Source organism: Brienomyrus brachyistius, chromosome 14 (genome assembly GCF_023856365.1).
Source record: "Brienomyrus brachyistius isolate T26 chromosome 14, BBRACH_0.4, whole genome shotgun sequence".
In the NCBI taxonomy this organism is placed as follows: domain Eukaryota; kingdom Metazoa; phylum Chordata; class Actinopteri; order Osteoglossiformes; family Mormyridae; genus Brienomyrus; species Brienomyrus brachyistius.
Genome location: NC_064546.1, coordinates 4386309 through 4398306, shown reverse-complemented (window position 1 = coordinate 4398306; position 11998 = coordinate 4386309). Strand labels below are relative to the sequence as shown.

Sequence of the window (11998 nt, the reverse complement as noted above, 5' to 3'; positions counted from 1 at the left end):
TTTGCGTTCCAAATTTAGTTATTAACTATTTCCAGCTAAATTGCAAACTCTGGTTCTGTATGTTTAATTTCACATAACTACAGACATGGATAGGGGTTTAGTTTAAGTCAATGAAGACAAAAATGATTAAAGACTGAGGAAAAAATCCACCAATCAATTCAATAGCCTTATAGTCAAACATATTTAAGATGCATTTATGGATAGCGAAAGACACTTGAAGTGCTTCAAATGGATGCACTGATGTGAAATTGGCTAAAATGTTCAGTAACAGTAGATGTATACTGCATGCGAAAATATTCATTTGGTGTCCAGCTATGACACATCATGGTTATATATGATTACCACACATTAAACAAGCCCTTGTGACGTTTTATCTGTTTATTTTTGCCTGGGCAATAATGTTAGTCTTACTCCACAATTCCCAAAGCATTCCCTCCCATCTACCATTAAAACCATAGTTACCTCATACAGTACTTCTGAGAAAACAAAAAAAAAAAAAAAACACTGGAATATCAGTGATCACTGGAATCCATGATCAGTGACTTTAAATATCAGAGCCCCTCTCTTATATAAGGGCAGACATAATAGTAAGGCCTACTACACATTGTATGATATTGGTTTTAAATTACACTGATTCAATTTCAGCAGAATAAAACAAGCAGAAAAACGTTAAATGTATTTTTTCCCCACATACACTCACGACTAAATAAATAACCCAATGTTTAGGAGTCCAAAGTTACAGCACTCATTTTGAATAACTACAGGAATGGGTCAGTGGACCACTCTCACTTTCACTGAAATCCTAGTTTAATCCAAAAGTTGCCAAACATATTCTGTACCCGCCGTTTTTGCACTACGAGTACATAAAGACAGTTCAGATGTACTCTGGTCCTTGAACATGGCAGTAAAATAAATAGTTATTAAATATTTAAACATAGTATGTACTGCTAGAATTAATGGTAACAATTAGATGTGAACATCTTTGCTTGTTTCAGTCTGCTGCACAACACAAATGTCATTCCAAGAAAACAAAACCACCAGCTTTATGTAAATAAACCCTAGTCTCATTTTGGGCCTTCATGTACACATATTTATATAAAATTACCATCATTTCAGCAGTAGATCTTCAGACCCCATCCTTCAGAATAAAGTTCCGTGCATTCTGCGTTTAATCAGGCCTTTGAATGTAGACCTCCTGATTACAGAATGCAGGCCACATATTGCTATGTAATACACATCTCACTGAGCACTCCATTACACTGACAAAACCAATTTGTTGCCTTCCGCTCTTATGACATTTTCCCTGGGAAATTATGGCTTTAATATCAGCCATTATGCTGATAAGACAAAATACAAAATTTGCAAAAGCTGCAGGTTATGGTTATTATAATCATACAACAGGACTGTGACTGCCTTTTATATAAACCACTCAAAAAAAATTACACAACCAAGGCAATTTATTGATTCTTAGGTGGCAGTTATGCTGAACCAGCTAACCACAATGAAAGAAATAAATCTTTCAATATTTCATATAAAGTATTTAAAAAGTAATTTAAGTAATTTAAAAGGCTCCACATGCACACCTTGCAAGTGATTTGTGCTCATTAAACGACTTGACCCACAGCATCCCTGGTCAGTCACAGGCCTATTGTCAAGATAAGTTTTTGCATGGGGCAAAGAAAATCCAAAAAGCACCGCATTTATGAGGCATACAATGCTGCAGTGAAATCCGGGGCCACAGGAGGGGGCTGGGGAGCTGCACAGAGCCACTAGGAGTGTAAAAGCAGTCCTCCTCTCAGATCAAGCTGTGGGGCACCGGGCAGGGCTGTGGAAATCACAGCAAAGAGCCCCGTCTTCGTGCAGTGGAAACGATCAGCCACCAGACACACAGGGAGCCCTGGCCACTTCAGGTAAACTTCTTCTTGGTAGCAGTGAAACGCTCCATGTACTGTGGGACAGAGATAGAGTCTTAGTGGGAAAAGCAACAAGGCGGGAAAAAAAAAAGTATTAACGTACTTTAAACATCGTACTTTTAAAAAAAGATGATATACACTGCCAACAGAAAGTTAAATCAGGATGGATTATTGGCAGTTATTAAAAACCACATATTTAACCACATATCGTCACCTACCCCACCAGTTTGACATCAAAAACATGCCATCCATCCATCTTCTCTAACTGTTTGTCGTATTCAGGGTCGCGGGGGATCCAGAGCCTATCCGACTATGACCCCTGAACTGGGATTGACGTTCATTCCTCTCAGTGTTCTACGCCTGACTGTCATCTACTCCAGTTAAAGCTCTCACTCTACCACATCCAGGGAATCCTACTACCTTCGTAAACATTTAACCAGGAGTAAATTGAGATTCTCTGATACCCCTTTGGTTTACTCAAGAGAATCTGAATGATGTGTTTGAATGAAAACTGCATTATTTAAATTTAAGGTAAGGAAGAAGAGACAGATGGATAAACTAATTACGGAATTATTAATTTTACTTTGATGATTAAAAACTTTTAAATATTACGAAACAGGAACTCATCTCTTCTGCTATGGCCTGTTCCGGTTTATGTACATATTCTGTTTTCTAATAGCATCTCCTTTCTGCTGTAGTAGTTCATGTCATTAAAATCTTGTTTAACAGTCCCAAAATAACATCTTAATCTATTTTTAGTACGTGTAGGTGCCCTTTTGTTGAGCCTGAAAATTGCAGAGTAATCAAAAGCACAAACTACCGTCTTATATTGCACAGCAAAATACCTCTTACCTATCACTTATGCATAGATTATGTACAGCTGAACATTTCATGTTTCTGATAATTGTATCATATTTTTTTCCTCTATATTTTGTTATCGTGCACAGCTGCTCGGAGTGACCAGGGTTACATTCCACTACATGTTGTATGTGTATAACTGTGTACGTGACGAATAAACATCTTGAATCTTGTCTGGCATCACTGAGCTGTGAAGCCGTTGGTCCAAGCGGCTCACCTTGTCATGTCCCTCCAGGTCTCGTAGCTTCTTCATCTCAAACAGGTTGCCCTCCAGTGACAGGAGTGACACCTGGGAGTCTGTGAGGATGGACACGGGGATGGAGGAAAGTTCCAGGCAGTTCTCCTCCAGTCTGAGCACTTTCAGCCGAGGGCAGCGACAGAGCTCTGGGGTTACCATGGAGATCTAGCCCACAGAGGGCCATGTGGGGGGAAAAAACAGGCAGAACACTAAATGAATTTTCAATTTACCATAGTAAGCTGAAGAGGTTACTTCGCAATTAAGGATTTTGTTTTTTTTAACATCCCTCACTGTCATGTGCTTTGAATCGTGAAAAATCTACCCATTGGAATGGTGAGCAGTCACAGACCTTGACAGCAAAACATGAAGGTATGAGACAATAGAGGACTTCACTTCTAGTCACAAAGCACCAGACTAAATCATCACAGATGAGGTAAGGCGATCCCTGCTACTTTTCATTTGACAGTCCTAGTATTTTATTCACCAGCTCCAATCTCCACACATTGCATACGTTCTGTTCTTCCCTCCGAGAAAAATCGCCAACCTGATTTTGGTTCAGGTTGATCTCTATGACTTGCAGAGCAGCCACCTCCGCAGGGACTGTGCTAATCTGGTTCTTGGATAAGTCCAGGAGATCCAGATGCCGCAGGGCACCCAGGCCGCTAGGGAACTCCCGGAAGCAGTTTCCCGAGAGGCCAAGTGCGCGCAGTGAGTTGAGCTGTCCGATGGATGCTGGCAGTCTATGCAGCTGGTTCCCATTCAGGTTCAGCGTCTCCAGCTTCCTTAGCTTCCCAATTTCCTCTGGAAGTATTGCTGAATAGAGAGAAGTGAAGCATACTATGATCCATCGACTGATTTCACAAATGACAGGATGACAGCACTTTGTGACGTTCAGGAAAACAGTGGGCGGCTTCAGTGGTTTGTTGGCTTGAGGTACGGTACAGTATGTAGTTACTTTTATTACTGTATAACAATTATGTACAGTATTATATTTCCACTGCACTGCACTGCCCTACACAGTATTTTGAAATGAGTACATAAACACTCACTGGCAACTTTACTAGGTACACCTGTTCAACTGCGCATTGTAGAAAATACCTAATCAGCCAATCATATGTCAACTGCACAATGTATTACATCATGCAAATACAGGTCAGGAGCTTCAGTTAATGTTCACATCAAACACCAGAATAAAGAAGAAAGGTGATTTAAGTGACTTTGAATGTGCCGTGGTTGTTGGTGCCAGACGGGCTGATATGAGTATTTCAGAAATTGCTGAGCTGGGATTTTCATGCACCACCATCTCTATGGTTTACAGTGAATGAGCCAAAAAAATAAAACAGGGGCTAAGCGAAAATGCCCTGTTGATGGCAGAGGTCAGAGAAAAATGGGCACACTGGTTCAAGGTAACAGAAAGCCAACAATGACTCAAATAGCCACTCATTACAACAAAGGTATGCAGAGCAGCATCTCTGAATGCACAGCAGGTTGAACCTTGAAGCAGATGGGCTACAGCAGCAGCAGACCACACCAGTGGCCTGTACAACGGAGCGGGGTTACTGGCTTATCGGGGTAACTTGTTGGATTTAAGGTACCACAGTTTAAATGGACTTAGTTCATGGGCAATAATGTTAGTATTCGTTCATTTACATTTTGCCCAGACTACCATAAATCCGACAAGTTACCCCGATAAGTCAGTAACCCCGCTTCGTAGTACAGGTCCCAGATGCCTCTCCTGATAGCTAAGAACATGAAACTCAGCCTATAATAGGCAGGAACTCACAAAAAACGGACAATGGAAGATTACAAAAAAAAACGGTAGCTGGTCAGATCAGTCTTCATTTCAGCTGTGACATTCAGATAATAGGGTGAAAATTTAGTGTAAACATGAAAGCATGGATAAATTCAGCCTTGTATCAACAATTCAGGCTGCTGGTGGTGATGTAATGGTGTGGGGGATGTTTCCTTGGCATGCTTTGGGCCCCCTATTACTAATTGAGAATTATTTAAATGCCACAGTCACCTTGAGTTTTTTGTGTTTGACCATGTCCATCCCATTATGAAGACAGTGTATCCAGCTTGTAATGGCTACTTCCAGCAGTACAATATAACACAGCATATCACAAAGCTCACATCATCCAAGACAACATGACAATGCTTTCACTTTACTCAAATGGCCTCCATAGTCACCAGATCTCAATCCAATAGAGCACCTCTGGGATGTGGTGGAGAGGGTCCAACTCAGTACTAGTAAGGTGTACCTAATAAAGTGACCAGTGTGTGTATGCAGGAACAGTACAGTTTGTTCACTTGTCTTTAATTACAAAACACCTACTGAGTCTGTTGCTGTTTATGCTGAGGCTCTTCAGCTGGGCAAAGCTGCCAATGAAAGCAGGCAGGGCTTCAATCTTGTTGCTGGATAAATCTACTGTCCGGAGATTTCCGGTCAGCCTCTGCAGCTCCTCTGGGAACTGAAATACATCAAAGGGACATCACCCAGAGCAAGCCAATGACCCAGAGCAACCAAACAGTTAAGGCAATGGTCCATGTTCTTCAAAACTAACTTTGTGACAGATCACATCGACAGGCACCAAAGGAAGTTCAACCAACAGGGCTGATTTTGCACTGGATTGGTACAATAGAAGCATGAGCATGTAACAGAAAAACAATACCAATATATAAAAAGTTTTTCTGTTAGTTATAACTATGTATTTTCTCAGGGCAGTGACTTTTAAAACAGGTGACCCATAAGTTCTACTGAGTAGGATAAAGTGTGGGTAGTCTGACCTCTGGAAGGCCTTTTCCTGTCAGCTGGAACACTCCTGTCTTCTGAGAGGTCTCCAGGTGAGCTTTGAGAGCGCTGTTCCCCATTGCTGAGCCGGCTTCTCACTCAACCTGTGTGATCATACCCAATTCATTGCACCCGTTTAGCTCCCAGCCCCCCCAGTTTCCCCAGAAGCCAGCAATCCGCTGCAATGGCCATCTGAAGGAGGTTATGAAAAGTAATGCATCCTCTTAAGATTGAAGTCTGGTTAGTACGATGTAAGCTCAGTAATGACATGTAAGGGCAGTGTGTGGCTCAGCCGGCTAAGCCTGTGTGGTTGTGGTCAGAAGGTTGCTGATTCGAGCCTGGCCTCGGCAGTATAGTCACGTCTATGGGCCTTTGAGCAAGGACCTTAACCCCCAAGACAATAGGCACTGCTGCAGGTGCTCCCCATTCGCTGCCAACCTTGCTCTCACTTATGTATGTGCCTGTGTGCCATGGAGAGCAAGAGGGGGTTGGCAAAAAGAGAATTTCCCCACGGGGATTAAGTGTCATTATTATAATCAGACGCACGTGAATGCAGCAAGTGATGTGACGTCATCGCAATTCGTGCGTCGTCGTTTTTGTTTTTTAAACCCCTCCCCATTGTTTCCACAATGTATCTGCAGCTCCAAATTTAAGTTCACAAAATGTTGACCAAGAAGCACATTTATACAAAGTCAGACGAACCCCACCGTCTAGTGCGTAAGTTATGCAAGCTAGCCAGTTACTTCACATTGAATGTAAAGTTGCAATAATTAAAACATTTCGAAGTCACGGCGGGGGTTGCCGTGTTACCATTTACCAGAAGATGGCTGACTAGTGAATAAAGATTTGACTGTTACTTGTTTTCAATGAAGGTGGAAATTGGCATCTTAAAAAGTTTTCTTCCATTGAACCGATTAATCGTTAGCCAACATTGATAAGTCGGTTCGTTTAAAAGTCAAGTTAACAGTATGAACTTAGCGCAACGTTCAGGAGTTTCACTGACAAATAACAAAACAGACAAATACGTGCAAATGTTACTCGAAAAAAATCTAATGTTTCCCACAACAATGACAGCATGCTCGCCCATCTCCTTGTCACTGCAGTAAATAATTATGCGTTGTTTACTTACGTCGAGCCAGCAACAATCTCGATAGGTGGCTATGAAACTAAAACGAATATCCTACGCTTAAGTAGTCTTTTTGAGTTTTATACTGAAATTTTAGAAAAACGAGAAAAATAATAAGTCGCTAGTTGACTTCTCCCAAAAACCCCAAGCGCATTAGATACTGGCTTTGCGAAAGCTGACCGAGGCCTAACCCGATTCCTGCACTCCTATTGGTCCGCGACCTTCCAGCTCGTGCTGTGCCTGTATATTTAAAGGGAAAGACCTCGTGAGCCCACTCCAGGAAAACACGGGGTGGGGACGCCATGAATGAGATATCAGATAATTATGGGACCCACAGTTGCACATACTATGAGAGGTTTGGAGACGCCATTTCACCTAATCGCGTGTTGCACGCGCATTAACATGGAAAGAAGATTAACAGGGAGCGGGATTCAGACCAACAGCCTAACAATAGTACACGCTTGGCCATCGTGTCACTTTGTCTGAGTAAATTAACGTAAAATAATATTTTTCATGCGTTATTTGCCCATAGAGACAATCCAAAAAAAGAATAATACAAAAGTGAAATAAATTATGTGGCGAGTGGAAGTTCTGTAGTTCATCAGTGCCTTTGTTGCTTCGGTTCAAGCCTAATTACTATTTCCGCGAAAGGCGTTTAAAACTTTTGTTATGCAGGACCAATGTTATACCCAGGAGGTAAAAAGGTCACGATAATGCTTGTAATTTTCATTAAACATAATGACCAAAATAGGGAAATGACAGGACTGAGAACTAAAATTTAATAGTGAATTGTAATGTCACATTTTATGTATTCCTTTTCTGTTTTGTAACTGCACAAAACTTTATGCTGATAAAATGTGTAAAGTTTTAAAGTAGTGTTTCCCATCGCGGTTTTGGGAATCCACAGACGGTACACGTTTTTGCTCACTCCCAGCTCCCTGCCAGACAATTCATATCTTTGCTGGGAGGTAGCAAAAACGTGGACTACTGGGATCCTCGAGGACCGGATTGGGAAAGAGGAACAAATTAATGCTTTAAAGCAATGATTGTTGTTAATAGACGAATTACCATAGATTATATTATTCTGACATATAGGGATTGTTTTGGGTCGATAGTAGTAATGGGCTATGTCCGAATAAAGATAGTCACAGAGGACCACCGTTCGGCTATTGATGACATCAGTCCTCGACTCGTTTGGTCTGCTTAGGCGTAAGGTGTCGCAAAATATGTACGTCATCATAAACGCTAATAATGGCGGGCTGCGTTTGAATGTTTCTTTTCTCTTTTTGGTAAACCAACCGTAGAAATAGTTGGGTGTCTTAATAATATGTAAACTTTCGCTTTAACCTTAAAATAACTTTTTTACAATCCGTTACACTAATAAATCTGTCTGCGTTTGAAATAACTCTTTTCCTCTTGCTGCCTTATAATAAGGCTTGGCTCGCTTTTTCAGTTGCTGACTGTCATAATGAATCCATGGGACCCGGTATCGCCTGCTGCGCAGGTCTTAGCAAGATGTGTAGCCTCGGGAGTTCTGTCTCAGGTTAGGAACGCAGTTTGGTCGTTTCAAAATAAGGAGTATTGATTAACTCGTATATGGAGTTTCAAATGCCCATTTCCTCCCTTTCTTTTAGGTAGATCTCGAGGCAGTCCCCAGAGAAAGCAATGTCTTTTCTCACCACCTGGTGGAAGCTGAACGAGTTGTATGCATGAACAATGAGACTGATAATGTATGATGCTATTAAGCATATTTAATTTGGTTTGACTGCCCACATTTCTCATTTTAAAACAATTTATTCACCAAAGTTGTACTGTTGTTGAATAATGTAGAAAAGACTGGAGATTGAGCTGCTGAAGCTCGAGAAGGAGACTGCAGATGTGACTCACACCTTCTATCTCAGTAAGTACAAATGGTTTCCTGGCTATTGTGAAATGTATTCGATTAAGTGTATTGGTTAACATTACCATGAGTAAGACATCGTATAACCTTTAATACTCTACAGATGTAGTTAATGGCAAATAATGTGGTTTACTCAGAATTAAGTGCCAAGGCCGACTTGCTGGTATTGTCATTTGTGCAGGTCAAAAGTTCACGGCCTTGCAGCAGTTCACATCCCACCTCCAAGCGGTTCTGCGCGAACAGAGGAACCTGCGGCAGAGGCTGATGAAGCCCCTGTGCCAGCAGAACCTGCCTGTCGAGGCTAGCCTGCACAGGTGCATGAAGTCAGAAGGTTTTAGACACAGTCTATTACTAACATATTTGCATCCCTGTGTATGTGTGGCTTTTCCTAGTTTTGTCGCATACACAAGCATTAACTGTACAAGTGCTTTTTCCACCTGCTTTATGGACTGTGCTCAAAGGGGTGAAAATAAGTTTAAAAAAAATTTAATTAAAATAATGTAAAACTGTAGAAAGCAATAACTGAATTTGCATAGGGCAGTGGTTGGAAGATGTTTACAAATGTGTAAAAAAAACCATATAAACTCTAGTGCACTTTATCCATCTAGATCGGGGGTAGACCGTCTTACCCAGAAAGGGTTGCTGTGTGTGCAGGTTTTTTCTGGAACTCCCTAATGAAATCACTGATTAGAGGTCTGATTGGCTGAAGAGTTCTCACACCTGGGTGTGAACAGCTGACCTAAAGGTTATCCCCAAAACCCGCATACACACTGGCCCTTTGCAGATGAGATTGGTCAGCCTGATCTAGATTGTTGCGGTAACAGTTTTGGAGATATTTCTAATGCCAATGTTGGTCTTCTCTCAAATAGAATGCCATTCAGCCCCATTATTTCTTTGGCGATTACAGCGCCAAAAAGTACATTTGAAAGATTCAAAAGCAGTCACTTACCAGAAATCATGACCCAGTTACTCAAAATAATCCACAGACCTTGTAGTGAGGAGTTTCACGTAGGAACTTTTTTTTTTCCCGAATCACTGGGTGATCTGGTTGATGTGTGGAGTCGAGAGTTTTTGGCGTTTGGCACTCTTTCTGTAGTGATCAAGTCAGCCCCACTGAATTTGAAAGAAAACTGACGCTTCTGCAGCCGACGTCTACAAAACTAAACGGCTCACACCGCAACAATCTAGATGCATAAATAGCAATGCAGCCTGTCTGATGATTTTTATTGATTTTGGGATGAACTGCCTCTTTAAGCAGTTACTATCCTTACAGAAGTAGTGTGCACAGATATCCAGTGTATCTTGTAACACTTGAGCAAATTCATTTATATTAGTTTTAATAGGTATTTATAGTTAATGAGTGATTTTCATTCCCCTCTTGGTGGTTTTGAACATGCAGCTATAAATTATGCCCAAGAGACATTTTGTTAATGCATAAATATTAATGAATTGTTCTTAGGTATGTGGTGGAGCTTATAGATATGGCAGTCGACTTGATCAAAAATTTGGAGAGCAAAATGATGACGACTCGAACAATTCCCAATATAAATCACAAGATGACCAGTCTGGTAAGACCTGATAAAGAAGTGGAATCCAATGCTGTGTCATGTGTGCTAGTGATATTTTGACATAATTCTTATCAATTCAAAAGTCATAAAAATGTGTAGTATGCTTTAGATTGCAGAATTTGAAATACATGTTACTATTGTATTATTTGAGAGGTGTGGGGTTTAACTAAAATGTTTCCACAAATGGCCAACTAATGAACTATAGACTAATGAAGAAAAACTGTAAATGTCTGTTTACATGCATTCATAAATGATTAAACTAACAAGCAGCTGTCCTCTCAGGATAATGTCCTGGCACAGCTTTTGACTCAAGTGACAGATGTGCAGGAGCTGTCCAGACAAATTCTACAGTGGAAGGACCACCAGTGCAGCCAAATGACCAAGAATAATGAGTCTCACTCCTGAAATCACAGCCAGCCTCTTCTGTGAGTCTTCTCCTATAAAATTGACTCTGTGCTCTTTTAAAGATGAACGTGCCTTTTTGAAATTTTCTTGTGTGCATTCTCCTTGATTTATCTTACTGTAGATTAGTTCCTTTCAATAAAAACTGTCAGTGATGTAGTTGCATAAATATGTAATTTATTGAAAAATAAAGCCTATTGCCTTTTGATAGATTTAGAGTTCTCTTGTAATTTCTGCTGTGGTGGGTGGACCTTTTCATGCACAGTATTGTCAGCTTTTATTTGATTGGCTGGCTTCTGTTAACTGTCACATGCTCAGTACTGGAGGGGAATTTCCCACTCTACATCTCAAACTGCCCATGCAGTCATTGTGTTACAACCACAGTCCTGGACTGGCCACTTGTGGCAAACAGGTGATTTTGCTTTGCTCAAATTTTCCACCTTTACCATCAGCAGCTTCTCAGAGAGGCTGTCAGAGCAGCGTAGCTTCTTGACTGCGATGATAATGGATGCTACCTTTGACTTTGTTTTAAAACTAAACTTACCTCCATAACCATTTGGAATAATTGCCATTTTAACATGTATTTTTATCGAGATCCAACATCTCTCTGGGGAAAAAATGTATGGGTGTAAATTTAGCTGTGATGCATGTTAATTTTACAAAATTACACTTGTGCACAGATTGTAAATGACTGTATATATGAACACATGCAGTTTTTGCCACATAACTAAACATCAGGAGAATGCTTTTACATTTCCATTGACCAGTACTTCTGATGAATTATCTCCACCTTCATTTTACAGGCCATGCTTTTTTTCCCCTTTCATGGAAAAAGTGGTGCCTTGAACACCGTGTTGTGTTATGCAAGCAGCCGAGAAGGCTTTTGTACAGCACTTGAGTAGGATCCGTAGTAGGCACTGCCTTTTTAATTCGCTGGGGCTTATATACACGTTACTACTGATTGGGTGACACCTCGGACACACCCACTAATCAAAAGAGAACGTACCTCAGCCTGATTCACAGCATTTCAAGGAAAGATGTCGTTCAGATTGGACATGGCCTTGCTCTGCACATAGTTCAGCTGCAGTTTAAGACAGGCTTGGTAGTTTAAATACATCCTCAAATCAGCCATTATTAATGACTTATTTATTAATCTTTGAACCTGTAGGCCAGGACGCTTCAAATCTTGCCCTCAATTCCAA

At 40.8% G+C, this 11998-nt stretch overlaps 2 protein-coding genes across 16 annotated transcripts; one reads left to right on the top strand and one right to left on the bottom strand.

Annotated features, from left to right (window-relative positions):
* Positions 1–360: 360 nt before the first annotated feature.
* Positions 361–7113, bottom strand: lrrc57 (leucine rich repeat containing 57). Its single transcript, XM_048975152.1, has 6 exons — positions 6930–7113; positions 5797–5904; positions 5345–5480; positions 3554–3822; positions 2989–3174; positions 361–1948 (listed from the first exon to the last, which is right to left on the bottom strand). Exons 2-6 carry the CDS (start codon positions 5878–5880, stop codon positions 1907–1909), a joined length of 717 nt encoding a protein of 238 aa, XP_048831109.1. The 5' UTR covers positions 5881–5904; positions 6930–7113; the 3' UTR covers positions 361–1906.
* haus2 (HAUS augmin like complex subunit 2) lies at positions 6434–11006 on the top strand. Of its 15 annotated transcripts, none has more exons than XM_048975165.1 (7): positions 6434–6517; positions 8361–8469; positions 8565–8656; positions 8757–8826; positions 9008–9140; positions 10286–10394; positions 10677–11006. In XM_048975165.1, exons 2-7 carry the CDS (start codon positions 8403–8405, stop codon positions 10797–10799), a joined length of 594 nt encoding a protein of 197 aa, XP_048831122.1. In that variant the 5' UTR covers positions 6434–6517; positions 8361–8402; the 3' UTR covers positions 10800–11006. The 15 variants fall into 15 exon arrangements, with proteins under 15 accessions (XP_048831122.1, XP_048831115.1, XP_048831112.1 ...); XM_048975158.1 differs by having other exon boundaries at positions 6440–6517; positions 8561–8656; XM_048975155.1 differs by having other exon boundaries at positions 6448–6517; positions 8380–8469.
* Positions 11007–11998: the final 992 nt, after the last annotated feature.

Bases quoted from the DNA above. Each gene is read 5' to 3' on its own strand.
- lrrc57 (XM_048975152.1), bottom strand. From the start codon at position 5,880: ATGGGGAACAGCGCTCTCAAAGCTCACCTGGAGACCTCTCAGAAGACA. The intron at 5,481-5,796 runs GTCAGACTACCC...GATGTATTTCAG, and splicing joins CAGGAAAAGGCCTTCCAGAG to TTCCCAGAGGAGCTGCAGAG. The intron at 3,823-5,344 runs GTAGGTGTTTTG...CTCTCTATTCAG, and splicing joins CATAAACAGCAACAGACTCA to CAATACTTCCAGAGGAAATT.
- haus2 (XM_048975153.1), top strand. From the start codon at position 8,099: ATGACATCAGTCCTCGACTCGTTTGGTCTGCTTAGGCGTAAGGTGTCG. The intron at 8,470-8,560 runs GTTAGGAACGCA...CCTTTCTTTTAG, and splicing joins CCTCGGGAGTTCTGTCTCAG to GTAGATCTCGAGGCAGTCCC. The intron at 9,141-10,285 runs GTGCATGAAGTC...AATTGTTCTTAG, and splicing joins GTCGAGGCTAGCCTGCACAG to GTATGTGGTGGAGCTTATAG.